Consider the following 19842-nt stretch of genomic DNA (forward strand, 5'->3'; position numbering starts at 1 on the left):
GGCCTCCCGGGTCAGCTGGTGCTGGCGTCAGGCGCTGGGCGGGCGCGCCAGGACCTGGCAGGGCTTGTTTACTATGGCCGATGATCTGGAGCAGCAGTGAGTTAATCCTGTCCCTTTCTCTCTTTCTGTCTCTCTCTGGGCCATGATCCTGGGACTGTCTGTAGCTGAGAAACAGTTGTAGACACCTTCCCGCCCTTCCATTTCCAGGTCGGCCTCCGGGGAGGGCGGGGGGTGGGTGCGTTGCTCGCTTTGCATTTGCCCAGAGGAGGCAGCGGCTGAGCCTGGGGAGCCATGGGAGACGCGCTTGCCCGCAGCCCGGGGATCCTGGCTTTCTATCTTAGTCCTCGCGAGTGCCCTTCATTCTCCTCTGGCCTCTGGAGAGATTCCGTGTTAATGTGGGAGATTCCCGAAAGCAAGCTTGTGGGACGCGGGTGCGGAGATAGCAGCCAGGCGTGCTCGTCTCGACTTGCCCCAGAACGGCAGTCGTGGGGATGGAGGGAGCCTCCTCCCTCTGCCTGGCAAGGAGAAGGTGTGGAGAGACTGGAGAGGTCTCCACCGCGCTGAAATTGGTGTGGAACAACGGGCTGGCAAGTTTCTTTAGCTGTCGCCCACCGAGACACGTAGGCGCATGTGATCCTAGTTGATAATGCTTTTAATAATCATAACAACATTTTTAATGCAGTGGTTTCAGATTTAGAGCTATTGGGATTTGCTACCACTCTCTCAAGGGCATCAGGTTTGGGATACCACCTGTAGGTGGTGTGACTGGCAGTTCGCAATCTGATAGGAGCAAGAAAAAGTTGCTACGAGAAGAATGACTCAGCTCCCAGCCGAGCCTTGGTTTCACCAGAACTGGGCCTTTCCTGGACCCTACTGGGTCCTGCAGAACTGGAAGTCCGGGACACTAATTAACTTTATGACCATAATTAATAGCTTGCTGGGCTTGAAAGAAATGTCCAGGGGAATGTTTTACTTTCTAAGATGACTTTTCCAAGAGGAAATTTGCAATGCTTTAAAGGACTTAGGGAAGCAGAATATTAGAACTGGAGAACATGCAGGTAGTTCAGCTCCTTTTTACAAATGAAGAAGCTGGTGTCCATAGAAATAAGGAGACTTGCCCAAGATCACAGAGGTCTAGAACAGGATTCTCTCCCAGCACAGAACCCCTTGTGCTTCACCATCAAGTTGACAGAGACCATCCTAGCCAGGTTAAGTTAATGGCTGAATGTCTTTCCTGCTCCTGGCCTCAATTTCCCACCCCAGCCCTTACCTCCCCCATAGTTTTGAGCACATACAGTGTGCCAGGCACCATTTCCAGTGCTTTACTTGTAACATGTTTGGTGAAGAAGGAAAGCAAAGTAATTCTCCCACCAAGGACTATCTGCTGAGCAGTCCGTGATGCTGTTCCTTGGGTAGCGTTTCTCCTGAGCTCTGCTTTGGACAGTAACAGGACAATGTGGGATCCAGGTGTTATGATCTGACTTGTCACAGCCTGTGATTTGGAGAGAAAATTTGTCTCTTAAGGCTGGCAAAATCCTGTGGTCTTGGTCCCCGTGCTTCAAGCCTACGAGGAATTCCAGTAGAATATTAAAAGGATTCTGAGTCTCCCTAGAATTAGATCGATTGATATTGACAACTCTCATCTGGCTAAAACCGTTGATGTATCACTCCCAGTTGCAACCCCAGTTTTTCTTTCAAACTTCAAACATCCACTGAGAGTTACTACTTGCAAAACACTGGGAATGTAGACAACTTGTGATTTAGCTGGGGGGAAGGAAAGTTTATTGGGAGTTTATCTTGTGCTAGGCATTATTCTATGTGCTTTAGATGCATTAACCCATTTAATCTTTATAGCAACCCTATGAGGTAGATATTATTACCTCCCTTTTAAAGATGAGGAAGCTGTGACACAGAAAAGCTAAATAATGTGCCCATAGTCACATTGCTGGTAAATGACAGTGCTAAAATTGGAACTCTGGCCTTCTGAGTTTAGATCACACCTCCCTTGAGAAAACAGATAAGTGTAAAAATGTGACTAAGTTCTGTGAATATTTGTATATGACCTTGAAAAGCTGAGGCTTGAAGGTTTAGGGAGAGAAACCTGGATTTGAGATAAGGGGTTCTAGTTCTGGTTCTTTTTTCTAACTTGTATGACCTCTTTGGGCATCAGTTTGCTCATCTGTAAAATACAGAGGCTAGACTAGATGATTCCTAAGGAAACATCCTAATCTAAAATTCTGTGCTTCAAATGATGTATCAGGATGCCCAGTGTGTGCCAAGGGGATTTGGTAATGGTTCCCCTCATTCCCCCTTAGAGTACCCTACCTTGAGTATGCCAGTGTTCACAGGCCCTTCCTATAGCTGTAGATGTCTGTCCTGTAACTCAGGCAGAGTTCAAGAAAAGAGAAATGTCATATAGGGTTAGCAAGGAATAATACAAACTCATTCATTGAGCATCTCATTTGTACTGGGCAACTTACAAGGGTCCTTACATATATAGATGCTCAAAGACAGGTTATTTAATGGGCCAAAGCCATTCTGCTCATCAATGATAACACCATGATTCAGGTCCAGGAGGGGTGTGTGTGTGTGTGTGTGTGTGTGTGTGGTAATTCCAAAGCTGGTGCTTTTAACCTCTACCTTGCAATGACTTAAGGTCACTGGGTGTGAAGGAGAAAGCAGGATGAGTTATCTGTTTTACTGCATGTCATGGGAGGTGAGGACATAGGTGAGCTTTCTACTCATTTTACAATCTAGAAAATAAGACCAGAGGGAACCTGTGTCCTGTCAGTGAACCATAACAGAACTTGGATCCAGGTCTCTCACCTCCTCCTCCCTGCCTACCCCATCTCCATGGGTTGGACTGATTGATTACCTGAGAGATCAGTCGGGCACAACACAGTATTCCGCACTTCTAGGGGCTTGGAAGAGGGTGCACATAAACACCAACCAGTGTCCTGCCAGTAGGGGAGATGGCATGGGAATTTGTCCTACTGTTAAGAAACAGCTAGTACTGGGGACAGCAAAGGATAACTGAAACATTAGTTAAAAGATGCCTCTTCCTTTAATCTCCTTGAACATAAATTATGATAATCAGTAACAAAGAGAAATTAGAAAGCTGTAGTGAGATAATAAATGTTACAGAGCTTTGTAAACTGTAAAGTATTATATACAGGATGTTCTGAATATCTATTGAAACAAGGGGCATGTTGTTAATATCCATTTACCAAAAAGAAACAGTCTATCAGGCAGCTAGGGAACCGCTGGCTGCCATGGTGGGCAGGTCTCCTGAGGCTAGGGAACACCCTGCCTCCTGAGAACCCTTTTGTAACTCTCAGCAAGGCTAAGAGCATCAATGTTTCTTTCCATTGTTGCCAATGAGTGTCTCTGTCTCCTCCTCCCAGGCCTCAAGGCTGGCTGAGTAGCTGGCTGCCCACGTGGCGCCCCACTTCCATGTCTCAGCTGAAGAATGTGGAAGCCAGGATCCTCCAGTGTAAGTAGAATGGACAGCTTGTCCCACCTCCCTCATGGGGCCCAGGAAGGATTCAGGATCTTCCCAGAGCCTGCTACATTGAGCCCACTGATTTCTAATTAACAGTGTGTGTGGAGTGGGAGGAAAGGATGTCAGTTGTGTGAGGGAAGAGGTGCATACAGAAGGCACCATATCCAATGATAGTGCTTCCTCAACATCTCCCTAGCCATGTGGATGGTTCCTGTCACTTCCTGGAACTTCACCTCAAAACCTATGCCAGTGCTAGCTAACATACACAAACACATACGTTCTCCCGTTCCTCCTTCCTTCTACCCCACTTCTCTCTTCCTCCTTCTCTCCTTCTCTCTTCTCACCACACAAGTACTTCTTAGATTTACCACCTGCAGACCCTCGGACCAACAATCTTGCATTCTCTGATATTACTATTCCCGCGTTCTACCTGGTTTTGCCACCCCCCCCCCAATCTGGTTACCACAGTAGTTTGTGATTTGCAGACCAGCTGTCATCAGCACTGTTACATTGCAGCAGGGCATCCCACTAGCAGCAGCAACCACTCGCTCAAACAAGCCCCTCAAGCCACTTCTTCCCATATTTCCCATATGATCTTCTCCACCACACCCCTACTGTCCCAGCCATAGCTACCCTTTCTCTTCTGGGCCCAAGTAAGTGCAGACAAACAACAGACAGAGCTTTCAAGCCTCTGTCCAGGATCCAGGCTGCTTCACCCAGGCAGCTCTGCCCAGGAGACTGCTGTCACACCAGCAGAATAAGCACTGCCCCACCTCCGTCTCTCACCTGAGGCTCAGTCCACACCCGTCACCCCCTCCAACTGGCTGGACCACAGTTCTGTCCATCCATCAAGCCCCAAGCACACACAGGTTCAAGAGCAATGGATGCAAGAGCTCTGTGTGGTTGGTGGTGTCACTACCACCCTGGGCCTAAAGGGAGCTGGGCACACTGTTTCAAGGGTTAAGACAGTCCCGCTTACTACATACAGACTAAATGATCTACAAATGTGATTGGAATTGAATTCTTTAAAGTGTGTAGTGTTAAAGAAAAAGTGATTTTGACAGATTAAATCAGTAAAGATCATTCAAGACTATTGCAATAGAGGAGAGAGATCAGGCTCAACTCTTGAATACAGTAAGGACTAGTGGGGATTTATAACCAAACAGCAGGGTGAGGGGGGTCAGTGGATAGAAAATTACTGAGGAAATACCAAAGATAAGGAGAGTTCTTTTCAAACCAGTTTAACAGAATCATTACTGAAGGGAAGGTCAAAGGTGAGGGATGAGGAACTTGATCAGATATGAAGGAATTCTTACTAACTGACGTAGTATGACTTATTAATCCTGACTTAGCAGGATTCTTGCTAAGACTGAGCTAGACATTTGGAAGACAGGGCAGGGCCAGGGTCAAAGCCTAGTTAAGAAGAGGGCTCAGAAAGGCTTGCCTAAAGTTTGGTTCAGGAGAGAGTCGTTTTCAGTGGTCAGAGGGTTGTGAAAGGAAGGAGCTGAGGGAAACTGGGGAGGATTGGGGAAGGGAGAGATGTGAAGAGTGGTAGTCCAGGCAAAATGATGATACTGTCAGGAAACAGACTTGTTGACTTGCCATGGGATTCTTTCCTCCCCAGGTCTCCAGAATAAGTTCCTGGCCAGATATGTGTCCCTCCCAAACCAGAATAAGATCTGGACGGTGACTGTGAGCCCCGAGCAAAAGGATCGCACCCCCCTGGTGATGGTGCACGGTTTTGGGGGCGGCGTGGGCCTCTGGATCCTCAACATGGACTCACTGAGTGCCCGCCGCACACTGCACACCTTCGATCTGCTTGGTTTTGGGCGAAGCTCAAGGCCAGCATTCCCGAGGGACCCGGAGGGGGCTGAGGATGAGTTTGTGACATCGATAGAGACATGGCGGGAGACCATGGGGATCCCCAGCATGATCCTCCTGGGGCACAGTTTGGGAGGATTCCTGGCCACTTCTTACTCAATCAAGTACCCTGATAGGTAATAAGGAGATGCCTCCATCCCTCGTGACCTAATTCCTAACCTTAATGGGAACTTTCCAGTATTCGTTTCCAAAGTTCTCTCATTCCCAGGCGATTTAAGGGGCTATGGCACCTACCAAAGAATATAATGTGTCTTCTCCTCTTTCTGCCTTTAACATAGAGTTAAACACCTCATCCTGGTGGACCCATGGGGCTTTCCCCTCCGACCAACTAACCCCAGTGAGATCCGTGCACCCCCAACCTGGGTCAAAGCCGTGGCATCTGTCCTAGGACGTTCCAATCCATTGGCTGTTCTTCGAGTAGCTGGGCCCTGGGGTGAGTAGCCTGTAGTATCTCCTTAAAGGAAGGCTGTAACCTTCTAGAAGCCCTACTGTGTCTTTCCCGCTTATTCCTAAAAAGTGGGAATGGGCCTAGTCTTGTTATTTAAAGCTGTTAATCTGAACCAGATCACTTTGTTCAAGGTTTGAGAAGTTTTTTATTTTTTGTTTTTTATATTTTTCCCTTCGTCGGCATGGGAAAAGCCTTTCCTATGCCAGGAACAGGTGGAGCAGAATAGCTACCAGAGTTTCACTGTGTCTCCCAGGCTGGTGTGCAGTGGTGCAATCTCAGCTCACTGCAACCTCTGCCTCCCGGGTTCAAGCCATTCCCCTGCCTGAGCCTCCTGAGTAGCTGGGACTGCAGGTGTACCCCATCACACCTGGCTACTTTTTGTATTTTTAGTAGAGATGGGGTTTCACCATGTTGGCCAGGCTGGTCTTGAACTCCTGGCCTCTAGTGATCCATCCTCGTCAGCCTCCCAAAGTGCTAGGATTATGGGCGTGAGCCAGCACAGCCAATGTGTATGAAATTTTATGAAAACCTGCTGGTGATTCACGCTCAGTAACCACTGAATCCTATCCCTTTGGTTCACCCAACACCTGCAGCAGGGAGAGGTCAGAACCAAAACCTCCAACATAACCCACAGTGGCAGGCAAGCCCCTCTGAACCATGCACTTGTCCAGGCAAGCACCACATCTTCACCTGCTCTGTGTCACCTAGCACTTAATAACTGTCAGCAAATTCTGTGGGTAAAAGGGAGAAAAGGAGGTGGAGGACCATGGGGAGCCAGCCATAATGATGAGCATCTCCAGCCTTCTGACCTCACACTGCCAGCACCCTTCTCTGCTGGGGAACTTTTTACGCTGATGACGTGAAAAGCAGATTCTGTTATGGAAAAGATTGATGACGCCTATCTTGTACTGATGGTTGTGATTACATAGTAATATTCAATAGCCAATTATTATAAGTTAATTGCTGATGGCTAAGTAAGAGTTATCTCTCTAGGTCCTTCAATAAAAACAGAATGATTCCAGACAAAGAAAAAAAGCATTCGAGTAGAATATAGGAGTTTAGGAGTTCTGAGAGAGAGGGAGGACACCAAGATGCAGGTGCCAAAGGAGAGAAAATGGGCAGAGGTTCCCAGCACTGTGGTCTCCAACAGACTCTATAGTCCTTTGCCAAAAAGAAGGCCTACTCGAGCTACTCTCCCTTCTTCTCACCTCTGGCCAGGCTCGTGCAGGAGCATCAGAGCTATCATGGTTGTGGAAGTTGGCCCGCAGCCATGAAGGACTATGCAGCAGGGAGGGCCAGGCCCATGCAGATCCTCATGACACCCCCCACCCAGCCCCTTCTTACCCCCCTCTTGCTTCTCATAAACAGAGAGAAGACCAGAGAGAAAGAGAGAGATCAGAGATCAGAAGTTGATCAGTAGACCCAATTTTTACAGTCTGTTGTTGGATGTGTGTATACCATAATGAGGTGAAAGGAACAGATTGTTGTAAAACAGTGCCCTGAGTCTGAGACACGATTGTGTTTAGTTCACCTCTCCACATATTCTACTACAGGCCTGAAAATGAGAGCGCTCTTGGGAGGTGGTCTAGTTCCATCTGCTACCATCAGAAGATTAAAAGGCCATAAGGGTGTCTGGGAGAAAGAGAACACAGCTCAGGCTCTAAAAGAAGAGCATCTCAGCCATGGATTCTGATGGGGAGGGCTTGTGATTCTTACAGGGATAGGTCTTGGGACTTCATTGAGCTGAAAATAACCTGGCTCCTCAGTGATGTTAGACTGTCTCTAAATTCTTTGGTAATGAGCTGACTTTGTCATTTGAAGTCACCTGGAGCTTGCCAGTAGATTCCCGCACTCTTTATGCTGCTGTAATGTTAAATGAATAAAGCAAACAAACCCTTAGGAGAAATAAGATTTAGTTAGAGTTGTTAAAACATACACAGGCAGGAGTCTTCCCTGCCCCACCTCCCAAACTGGCCACTCTGTGTTTTTCTATCCCCTCCCAGGGCCTGGCCTGGTGCAGCGATTCCGGCCGGACTTCAAACGCAAGTTTGCAGACTTCTTTGAAGATGATACCATATCAGAGTATATCTACCACTGCAATGCGCAGAATCCCAGGTGAGGGCAGCTCCCCAGGCTGGCTTGGGGCAGACAGTTGTTAGGAGAAAAAACTCTTAGCTGCTGGAGTTCTGGGCTTTATTTCTTCTTCAACAAAGCTCTGACTCAGTTAGGGAAACATAGGCACTAGCAAGCCTCATCATTTCCAGAGAGTTCCCCAGGGATAGACCCAAAGGAACATAGAAGATAATAGATTCATTAAACATGCTGCCCATCTCTAGAGGAAGGCCCTCCCTGTTCCCTGCAGGTATGCAATTGGCCTGATAAGCAAGAGTCTGGAAAATACTAATATTTTTAAAGATGTTTTTAATAGAAAAGGTGATACAAACATGGTTTTTTTTTTTTCGTTTTTAGGTCAAAAATAATTAGCAAAAACATGATATTTTTCAAAAGGAAGTCTTCTCCTGTCACAAGCATATAGTCCCTAAATTTCCTTATTATTTCCAGTCTAAGATAGCACGTGTGCCATTTCTTCAGAGGGCCTCCATGTACAGATTCCTTTGTACACACATGTGACTGTATCTGTTGAACACATTACTACAAATAGAATTTCTCAATGAAAGAGCATGCGTTTTAAAATTTAATTATGTGCCCTTGAAATGCCTTATCATTGGGACAGAAATTTCTTTGCATCTTTGGGAGATGAGGGGATGTCCCGAGAACTCTGAAAAGTTCCTATCTGGTGCTGCTTATTGACACCGCAGGCCCCACAAGCCTACCTCCCTGCAGTTTGGGCAGCGTGGATGGCAGGGCAGTCAGGGAGGCGATCCTTTTACGTGGAAGTGCCCTGTGACTGGCTGATACCACGAGGCCATGTTGGTGACACCCGGAGCTGCTGGGAGGCATCTCAGCAAAGGCAGGCTTACTGCCCTACCCCTTTCTAAGGCTGTCCAAGTCACTCGTTGTGAGCCCAAAGCCGTGAAAAAGGCAGAGATTTGCATTCCAGTAATACTGTCTGAACGTTAACCTCAAATCCAGACAGCTGTTGGGCAGTGTGTGAGCTGTCTGTCCAGCATTCCACATGAGCTCAGCTAATTGAAGAACCCTGATCAAACAGTAGTATAGAAACTCCCAGCTCAGCAGTCACATCAGGTTCCCCTGTCTTCCTGCCCTTGGCCCTTCTCTTAGCCCCCGTGGGCTCAGTGCCTGTCTCATACCTACCTGAGGCCCCACAGGCCCAGCCCTAGCTCTTTCCCCAGAACTTTCCCCATCCCAGACCTAGTTCTGTACAATGTCCTCCCAACCTAAGCCACAGAGTATATAAGTCTGCAATTCATTTGTGTCCCAGAGGAAGCAAAGGTGACATCAGTGACAACCAGTTCCCTCACCCACAAACACCATCACTCAATTTTGTAACTCCCTGAGTTTTTTGACTTTGTAACCCTGACAAGCTCATGGTAACGCTTATCATTTCCTTGGAAAACGTGAAATTTGACCAACGTGTTTAAGGGTATCTTCTTCACCTCACCTAAACTTAGGGGCTTTGTATATATTTTTATTTTCCTAATGATGTCCTAGTGAAGTAGGCATAATACTCTACATTTGTAGATGAGGAAATTAAAGTATATTCTGGTTGCATGACTTGGTAAGGAAACACAGCCGAGGATTTGAATTCATTTGACTCCAAATTCCATGCTTTTTCTGCTATGTTACAATATCTTAAGGAAAAATTATCTATTTCTGGTGGCCTGGGCAGAACTCAGGTTCCCGTTCATCTGTACATGTAAAAGAGGATGGAGATCTAACGGTACTAAACAGGCCAAGCCTAGGAGGCAGCAGTGTCCCCAACCTGCCCTATCTCTAGCAGAAGCTGTCGACCAGCCCAGAAAGCTGGCTCTGTCCCAGCCTTGTGGACACCTCATGATACGGCCTCAATTCATTCTACCTGAGCAAATGACCAGGGGATGAAATAGATTACATTGGCATTTATTGCTTCTTGCTTAACAGAAACTGCTGCTTCCCCAGTCCTTGGAAGACTGATTTTTAATTCCAGAGTCTTCTCAGGAAGCCCTTTTTACTACTATAGTACTCACTTTTAAGCGTTCACCTCAGATGAACTTCTGACCATCTCTCTAGACCCCCAACAGGCTAAATCCCCAGGCTGTGTTTTCATAGCACCCAACCACCTTTTCACCCTTCTGGGGAAATTTTAAGTTGTATTTGTTTGTTTGTTTGTTTGTTTGTTTGTTTTTGAGATAGAGTTTTGCTCATTGCCCAGGCTGGAGTGCAATGGCATGATCTCAGCTCACTGCAACCTCTGCCTCCCAGGTTCAAGCAATTCTCCTGCCTCAGTCTCCCAAGAAGCTGGGATTGCTGGCATGCACCGCCACGCCCAGCTAATTTTGTATTTTTGGTAGAGATGGGGTTTCACCATGTTGGCCAGGCTTGTCTCGAACTCCCGACCTCAGGTGATCCGCCCACCTTGGCCTCCCAAAGTGCTGGGATTTTAGGCCTGAACCTCCGTGTCCGGCTGTTTTTTTGTTTTTTTGAGATGGAGTCTCACTGTGTCGCCCAGGCCAGAGTGCAGTGGCATGATCTTGGCTCACTGCAACCTCTGTCTCCCAGGCTCAAGCAATTCTCCTGCCTCAGCCTCCCGAGTAGCTAGGATTACAGGAGCACAACACCACGCCCCACTAATTTTTGTATTTTCAGTAGAGACAGGGTCTCACCATGTTGGCCAGGCTGGTCTTAAACTCCTGACCTCAAATGATCCGCCTGCCTCGGCCTCCCATAGTGCTGGGATTATAGGTGTGAGCCACCGCGCCCAGCCCAAGAAATTTTAAATTAAATAACAATTAATCATATGATTATTTACTTAATGCCTACCTCCCTAACACAGGAGCTAAAGTGTGTGAGCTTCAGGAGGGACAACACCCTGCCTTTCTTGTTCATGTGTCCCCTTTCCCCGCCCAGGGCATGACCGACAATATTTGTTGAGTCAATAATAACCCATTTCATTCCCAGAGTCTTGGACAGTTCGTACTGTCATGGGGTTGTTCACAAGTGTTCCTCTGAACTCTTCTGTGATAGGAGGCCTCTGGAATTTTGGTCATCTGCTAATCTTACCAATATTTAATGAGCCCAGTGTGGGGCTTTGACAGGAATACAAAGATGACTAAGATTCTGTCTCAGTCTCTGAAGAGACCAACAAGTTGACATATTCTGCTGTGAAGTTTATTGCTGTTTTGCTTCTGACAGTGGTGAGACGGCATTCAAAGCCATGATGGAGTCCTTTGGCTGGGCCCGGCGCCCTATGCTGGAGCGAATTCACTTGATTCGAAAAGATGTGCCCATCACCATGATCTATGGGTCCAACACCTGGATAGATACCAGTACGGGAAAAAAGGTGAAGATGCAGCGGCCAGATTCCTATGTCCGAGACATGGTATGTTGCACCACCCAAGGAGTGGAAATGATGACTGAGAGTCAATCAGGTGTCAGCCTTGGGGTAGAGAAGGGTGATCAAGAAGAAAGAGGAATGGACAGACTGAGATAGGGCAGTAGATTTGAGAAGTTTGGAAGCTCTCTTTGTAATATCTTTTTTTTTTTTTGAGATGGAGTCTTGCTTTTGTTGCCCAGGCTAGAGTACAATGGTGCAATCTCAGCTTACCGCAACCTCCACCTCCCAGGTTGAAGCAATTCTCCTGCCTCAGCCTCCCGAGTAGCTGGGATTATAGGCATGCACCACCACACCCAGATAATTTTGTATTTTTAGTAGAGACGAGGTTTCTCCATGTTGGTCAGGCTGGTCTCGAACTCCTGACCTCAGGTGATCTGCCCACCTTGGCCTCCCAAAGTGCTGGGATTGTAATATCTTAATTAGGGGCTTCCTACTTTTAGCCAGTTCAGCTAAAAGGCTGGTTATTGTCTAGTAGCCAGGTACCTGCTGCTACTTCAGCCCCCATGAAGTTCGTACTCCAAAACCAGAGCCATGGGCAGTAGAGTGAATAGTAGAGGCTGCCATGAAGCCCCCCCACCACACCTCCTCCCCTTTTTTTTAGCCCTCTCCACCATGTGCCAATGAGTGTGCTTAATGAGGCTGGGTGCCAACCATGGGCCCAGGTTTACTGGACCTTTGGATTAAATGAGCAGATCAGTGGTGGGGCTAACATGGAAGGAAAGACCTAGTGAATGTTCATCAGATAGGTAGAATGGGATATTGGGATTCATTGGCTGTCAAAGGAAAATACCAAGATCCAAACGAGAAAGGTGGAGCATTATTTCTGATAAGAGCTGGTGGGTGGCAGGCAAGCAAGTCTAAGGGGAAAATAAATAGTGTGAAGGCTTCCCAGCGCCAGGAAATAAAGGGCCATCCCACCCCTGCGGGTCCTCTCTCCACAGGAGATTGAGGGTGCGTCTCACCACGTCTATGCTGACCAGCCACACATCTTCAATGCTGTGGTGGAGGAGATCTGCGACTCAGTTGATTGAGCCACTCTCTGAAGAGGAAGAGGAGAAAGCCAGAGAGTCACTCTTGCCTCCCTGTCTGCTTACTCACCCACTCTGTCCTTTCCTCACCAACTAACATGTGCCAGCCAGGCAGAGTCTTGGGCTGTTCCCAGAACAGGACCACAGTGAAAAGAACACTCTTGATCCCACACTGAAGGCTGAAGGCAGAAGCCACAAGAAGCCTTGAGTGCCACCCCCCGGGGAAGAACATAAAAGGTTGCACAATGTCACCCATCCACTCCTTGCCAAGTGTTACCCAGATGGTGGAGGATGTGAAGGGATCGCGCCGAGCCACATTAGCTCTCTCTGCGGCCTTTCTTCCTCTGGGCAAAGAAAGGCTTCCAGTGGCCTTTCCTAGCTCTGCAGTGTTTGTGGGGATGGGTTCCATGCAAGAACACTTTCCTCCTCCATCCCCCACTTCACCTCATCCCATACCAGTTCCATCCAGGGTCTGGTTAACCGCCAAGAGCAAGTCCTAGAGTTCCCTTCACCTGCAGAGTCCTTTTCATGACCTAGAAGGTCTTATTCAAAGCCCTCATTGACAGAGGAGGAAACAGGCCAAGGCAGGACATGGCTGGACCATGGTGATACAGCTCTGTGTGATTCAAGTTCTGGCTAGGGCCCAGGTCTGCCGACACCCTGTGCTTGTTGCACACTTGATTTGCTAAGGCTCGAGACAGGCACCATTGCCAAGGGGCTGGTCCTGGTCACTGGCTGAGGATAAGCCTGTCCCTGCCCCACTTTCTAGCCCCACTATGTGGGGATGCTGTTGTCCTGCCTGTGTCTCATCCCTGGCTGCCTAAGCTAGGGACACTCAAGTGCTTCCTTCCTTGCCCCATCTGCCTCCCAACTGGAGGCCTCTGAGCCTCCCCTGTGCCTTGGGCCCTGAAGCCCCACATGTAGTATAGAGCAAAGGTGGCTCCTGGTGAAGAAAGGGTGGAAAGGCCCTTCAGTCCCAGGGCCATGTCTGGGTTCTCCATGCCCATCAATCTCTGCAGTTTCTCTACCTGCCCCCAGAGCTGAGGCCATCTGCAAGCCCCTGCCCATGGCCCAACGGGGAGCCTCCAGACACCAGTTCCCTGTCCTTATCAGCCACTGGGTGGTTCCCACTGCATGACCCTCTATCCCTCCCATCTGTCCCCGTGGTTTCCAGTTCAATCCACCCCCGACCCACCTGTCAGCCCTCTCCCAGGGAGCTGTTCCAGGGGTTCTGGGCAGTAGGCTGGGCCTGGCCTCAGAACCTGGCAGCTCCCGCCTGCTCCTTCACTTTTGTAAAACCAACCCTGTCACCAGAATGGCATTAACTCCTGGTGCTTTGTACTACTGGTCCAGCTGCCCTGGGCTCCTTTTCTATATTAATAAACAAATGAGTAAAAACTGCCGGTGGCGATGATGTTTAAAATTGCTCTGACAAGAGCGCTGGTGGTGCTGAATTCGCAACAGCCTGTGTGATGCCTGAGAGAAGGGAGTCCTGAGGGTTGCCTGCCTACCCATGACTCCTTCTCCTTTTAGTGTGGCATTTGCCCGCTAGACCCAGCCAGAGTCCAGGTCAGCACAGGCCCTCTCAGCCAACCACTCATGACAAATGAGGAGTCGAGATCCAGAGTGTGGATGGGCCAAGCCCCAGTTCACAGGAGAGAGGCGGAGCTTAGTACTTCCTGCTGCCCATTAAGCATCCTTTCTTCCTAAGTTCCAGGGAGCCCAGCCTGTACTGCTCCCTACATCCTGTTCTAACTTGTACTCATCCTCTGGATCTCAGCTCAAATATTCCTTATGCAGAGACACCTTCCCCTGATTCCCTAGACTAGACTCGGACCCCTCGGTTCTGCATCTCTGTGGCATATCATCTGCCCTTTTTGTAAAACTTATAAACTTGTGGTTACTTATTTAATGTCTCTTTCCTCCCCAGACCATAAGCAACATAAAGACAAAGGGCACATCTAGCACATAGTTCATGTTCAATAAATGTTTGTTTTCATCAAGCCATGGGAAGTGAGATATACCAAGTCTTCAAAAAAAGTGTTCAAATCATTGCTAACAGTGCTTGCTCTGTGCTGGCTGAGTCCAACTGGGCCCAGAATTCCACAGTTCTAAATGGCGCATATTCCATGTGCATAGGCTGATTGAAAAAGTATTAAAAATAACTTTTTTAAAAGGCACATGATACTGCACATGTCATGATGAATGAATAGACAGAACTCCTCCTGAATATAATTACAAACTTCTGATCCATCTCAGGACCCTGTGTCTTCTCTGAGGATTGTTATAGGGAGGAGAAGGCAGGTATTTAGAGCTTACTAAATGCCAACCACTACGGCGACAATAGTGAAGAAACAGATAGTCTCTGCCTTTGTGAGAAATTTCAGTTCACTCAGAGAGATGCATCTAGTCAAAATTTATGTAAATCAATGTAAAATTGCTGGAGTGCCACCCGTGAGAATTGAGAAAACCTCCTGCAGAAGTGATGGCAGCTGTGCCTGAAGGCAGGACCAGGGAAAGGGGAAGGAATGTCTGGAGAGAGGGGCGACTACACAGGCAGGTGGCTGGGAGAGAAGTCTGGTGAGATCAGTAGGGACCAGCTCAGCAGATCCTCTGGCCACATGAAGAATGTTGTGTTCATTCTAAAAAGCAATGGAAGGAAATGAATGAGGGTCAGGGTGGGGTAGGGAGTGATTCCACAGAAGCAGCCTGAGATTGAAACAGCCATTCTGGCTGCTCTGTGGAATTCAGGTGAGAGGGGAATGAGAACTTTGAGGCTGCTGCCGTGGTCCATGCTAGAGTTGCTGGTAGTTTGGACTTGGCTAGGGGCTGATGGACACAGAGAGGGGAAAGATTCAAAAGATGCTTAGGAGGTAAAATCGAAAAGACTTAGTATCAACGCTGCATGACCCTACCACCCTCTTGAAGAATGGGCCAAGTGAGGCAGTAGTTACCAAACCCAGTCACATAACAAAACAACCTGGGGGTATTTTTTTTAAATAGAGATTCCTGAGCTGTATTCCCCAGAGTTTGATTTGGTTAACCTGAATGAAGTCCGACCATGAAATCCGCATTTAAACACATTCCTAGGAGATTCTGGTGCCCTGTGTCTCAGGAACTGGTCTAAGGGACTCTGTCTCTGACATTTGACCCAGCAGGCTGGGTACAGTAGGGCCTGTGCCCCTGAGAGTTCATTCTGCTTGCTCCAGAATCACTGTTTTTGGAGGTAGCACATGTGCTGATCTGCTTTTTCCAACTCAACACGAGGCAAACACATTCTTCAGGAGCAGATGCAAGAAGAGTCTGAGAAAGGTCACCCAGAGTGCCCTGTTTATACTACATGGTCTGCACGCATGGACACAAGCCAGCGCGCAGACACGCACCCCATCTGACAGAAACATTCCTAACATTCCACTAGGTGGGACTAAGAAATTACTGTGAACATTCCACCCAGTCAGCACAGTTTCCGGGTGGGCACTAAGGATTTAGGGTGACAGTTCAAACCGTAAATCCAGACTCCTCAAATGCCTGGCAGTTTAAAAGGAGAGATTCCACAGATAGACATGAAGGACTGTGGCTGAACTTAAGACCCAGGAGGTACTGCAGTGTTCAGCGACTAGTGGGAAATGTGCTAAATTTAACTTCCTCCTCAGTATGGACACCAAAGTATGTGTGCTAAAAATGTAGTCTGGTTTCATTGCCAAAAGGGTGGTGAAATCTTGATGAATACCTCTTTCTACTCTGATCCATGACCCTGCAGGTACAGTTCATGGCCAGAGAGAAGAGACTCCTACTTTTTGTTTTGTTTTGTTTTGTTTTGAGATGGAGTGTCGCTTTGTCGCCCAGGCTGGAGTGCAATGGCGTAATCTCAGCTCACTGAAACCTCTGCCTCCCGGGTCCAAGCAATTCCCCTGCCTCAGCCTCCTGAGTAACTGGGACTACAGGCGCACACCACCATGCTCAGTTAATTTTTGTATTTTTAGTAGAAACGGGGTTTCACCATATTGATCAGGCTGGTCTCAAACTCCTGACCTCAGGCGATCCACCCGCTTTGGCCTCCCAAAGTGTTGGGATTACAGGCGTGAGCCACCGCGCCCGGCCTAAGACTCCTACTCTTAACTGATAACAAATACAATGTCCAATGAATGGTACACAACATTTTTTCTCATTTTGTGACTTTTCAATTCATACAGAGTCCTTGGATGAGGTCTGGAGGGTCCTTTCTCTCAGTCTCCCTTCCTTTTCTGTCCTTCCTCAGGGTCCTGGTCTATCTTGCAGAAACAAGAAAGACACTTGAGATTCCGAGGGTCTGTCTCAACCCCATCCTAGTGAAATATCTCAAGATAAACCATCTCCTCCCTTGCTATTATAATATTGACTGTTTTTCATAGCATAAGTTCAGCATTGTTATGCTTGAAAGATCCTTGTCATCGTCCTACTAAATATCACTCTTCACTAGGGTTAAGGAGGAAAGACAATCCTCATTCCTGGACAGAATACTAAGGAGGATTAGCAGATGTCAGCAGGTGCACAGTCTGTTCCCCCATGCCACCGAGGACCCCATTCCCTTGGATGGTGACTCTGCTAAAGTCCTAGGAGATCTGCAGACCTCACCTTACTGGTGGTTGGTGCTCCTTCCTACTGGAGTATTCTGAGGCCTGATGGAGAGTTTGTGATAATTCAGCAACCACATATGTTAGTTGGTATATGTGTGTCTTAGTCTGTTTGTGTTGCTATAAAGGAATACCTGAGGCTGGGTAATTTATGAAGAAAAGAAAACCTGTCAGTTCAGTAGGCTGTACAAGAAGCATGGCATCAGCCTCTGCTTCTGGTGAGGGCCTCAGGAAGCTTCCACTCAAGGTGGAAGGGTGAGGGGAACTGGAGTGTGCAGAGATCACATGACAAGACAGCGCGGGCAAGAGAGAGACAAGTGAGGTGCCAGGCTTGTTTTAACAATCTCTCCCAGGCACTACTAGAGCAAGAACTCACTCATAACCACATGGACAGCACCAAGCCATTCGTGAGGAATCTGCCCCATGACCCAGACACCTCCCATTAGGCCCCATTGGGGATCAAATTTCAACATGAGATTTGAAGAGTCAAATATCCAAACTATAGCAATATGAGGTCAAATTATACACAACCAGAAGAAACCTGGGACATGCTAGTGGCTGAAGAGGATTCCGAAGGATATGGCGTTACAGGTGATAGTTTCATCTTCTCAATTTGACCAGCTGACAACATGTGTAGTGTCTGGGAACAGAATTTTTGAGAGGGCTCACAACTTAGGGTAGATTTATGGGCCTCTGATAAATTATGAGGTAACTAACACAAAAACGGCATCATGTACTTTCTAAAATTTTCAAGGAGATTACAGGCGTGAGCCGAATGTAACTGCAAAACCATATATTATAGCAGTGGTTTCCTACATAGATATGCAGACTGGAGCTGGTCCATGATAAAGTGTTTCTGGTTCATAACAAAATAGTGCCTTTTCTTTTTAGTATTTTTAAATTCTAAAATTATATCCTTTCTAACCTTTTCAGGGTTAAAGTATTGTTATTTTATAAAAAGATGCTGATACTCTATGATTTTTGGGGGGTGAGAGGGAATGTCATTTTTTGTTTCCAAACATACCAATTTTAGAAGTTTTTCCTGTATTTGTAATTAATATTATCAAAATCCTAAAGTCTGGGGAGTGCTGGCTGTATTACAGAAGACCAGAGTGGGAAAGGAACTTGAATTTTATGACAAGATAAATAAGTCAATCATGTGGACCCCATGACTGGAGGAGACCGTGGAAAGATAACGCTGTTCAGAGGAAGTGAATCTAGTTGAAGGCACTCAACAATAGCGTGTATGTCAAAAGGGAAACCACAGAACTGAAGATGGAAATGTTTGGTTGGGGATAAAAGGAGAAACAAACAGGAACAGATACTAAGATAATTGGAGGACACAGATGCTGCTTTCTTCGTTCAGACTGCAAAACATCAAAAGCAAGTTACAGTAGTGCCAGAGGTCTCCAAGAATCAGGACACTAACCTGAGTCTCTTTCTGCCAGACGTAGAGCACCTAGTAAATACTTGCTCTACTCACAATTGTGTTTACTAGAATGTTGAAAAAAGATTGTCAGATGTAATTTTTATAGATTTCAGGAAGTCAGATTTCAGAATGTTCCAAGGAAAATTATCTAGAGTGGTTAAAAGGGACAGGGCATTCTGAAACATGAAGTTTCAGTTGTATCTCAAAGGATCCTGCTGAGGAAGAATGAAGAGGCTTCAGCAATCAGAAAGCGGCTGCACAGGTTGTTTCCTGACATGATCAAACTGTGGGCAGAGATGAATGTCAATTCTTTCACATGAAAAAAATGAACCTTGGCCGAGGGTGGTGGCTCATGCCTGTAATCCCAGCACTTTAGGGGACTGAGGCAGGAGGCAGGAGGATCACTTGAGCCCAGGAGTTCAAGACCAGCCTGAGCAATATGGCAAGACTCAAAAAAAAAAAAAAAATTTTAATTAGCTGGGACTGGTGGCATGTGACTGTAGTCCTAGCCACTCGGGAGGCTGAGGCAGGAGGATTGCTTGATCCCAGAAGTTCAAGGCTGCAGTGAGCTATAAAGCTATGGAGTGCCACTGCACTCCAGCCTGAGCAGCAGAGTAAGACCCTGTCTCTACAAAAAAAGAAAAAAAAAAAAAAAAGAACCTCGCCCGGCATGGTGGAGTGCACTTTCAGTCCCAGCTACTTGGGAGGCTGAAGCAGAAGGATTCCTTGAGCCCAGGAGTTCCAGGCTGCAGTGCTCTGCGATTGTGCCTGTGAATAGCCACTGCACCATAGCCTGGGCAATATAGTGAGATGCTGTCTCCAAAAAAAAAAAAAAAAAAGATAGAAAAAATGAACCAAACTAGTAAAGCAATGGCAGTTAATGTGAAAAGATTAAACCATTGTGAAAGTTTTAGTGGGCTAGAATCTCTGTTTCTGGCAGTAAAGAAATGAAGCTGCCCCAAAAGCTAATGGAAAGCTAGGTCTCATTCCCTGCATTGATTGGGGACTCAATGGTTTCACTGTAACCTGATTTGAGTGTTGGGTTCAATTCTGAGAATATTTTTCCTTTATTTAAATGTAAACAAAAATTTTTAATTGTACAAAAATAGGACAAAATTAAAAACACTTTTTAAAAAATCTATAGTTATACTACCCAAAAATAACCATTTTAAATACATTGGAATATATTCTTTCAGATGATATATATGTTATTGTGTATATAAATATATATTTGCCAGAATGAGAGCATACTAACAAAGTGCTTTATAAAAATTTTTAACTTTATTGTTATAAATCTCTTTCTACACCAATAAATACAGAATCCATAGAAATATATCATCATTTTTAATTGTTGCATCTTCTTCCATTATGCGGATTTACTATAATTCATTTATCTGCTTCTCTATTCTTGGATTTTAAATTGCTT

The 19842-nt window shown here is 46.7% G+C and overlaps 1 protein-coding gene across 2 annotated transcripts; it reads left to right on the plus strand.

Moving 5' to 3' along the window:
- Positions 1 to 9: 9 nt before the first annotated feature.
- ABHD4 (abhydrolase domain containing 4) lies at positions 10 to 13772 on the plus strand. 2 transcript variants are annotated; one of them, XM_011990618.1, is made up of 7 exons: positions 10 to 96; positions 3405 to 3493; positions 5127 to 5499; positions 5662 to 5816; positions 7835 to 7946; positions 11145 to 11331; positions 12288 to 13772. In XM_011990618.1, the coding sequence occupies exons 1-7, from the start codon at positions 74 to 76 to the stop codon at positions 12375 to 12377; spliced, it is 1029 nt and encodes a 342-aa protein (XP_011846008.1). In that variant the 5' UTR covers positions 10 to 73; the 3' UTR covers positions 12378 to 13772. The 2 variants fall into 2 exon arrangements, with proteins under 2 accessions (XP_011846008.1, XP_011846006.1); XM_011990616.1 differs by lacking the exon at positions 12288 to 13772 and having other exon boundaries at positions 11145 to 11823.
- Positions 13773 to 19842: the final 6070 nt, after the last annotated feature.

This window comes from Mandrillus leucophaeus, unplaced genomic scaffold (assembly GCF_000951045.1).
Source record: "Mandrillus leucophaeus isolate KB7577 unplaced genomic scaffold, Mleu.le_1.0 Scaffold380, whole genome shotgun sequence".
Taxonomy (NCBI): Eukaryota; Metazoa; Chordata; class Mammalia; order Primates; family Cercopithecidae; genus Mandrillus; species Mandrillus leucophaeus.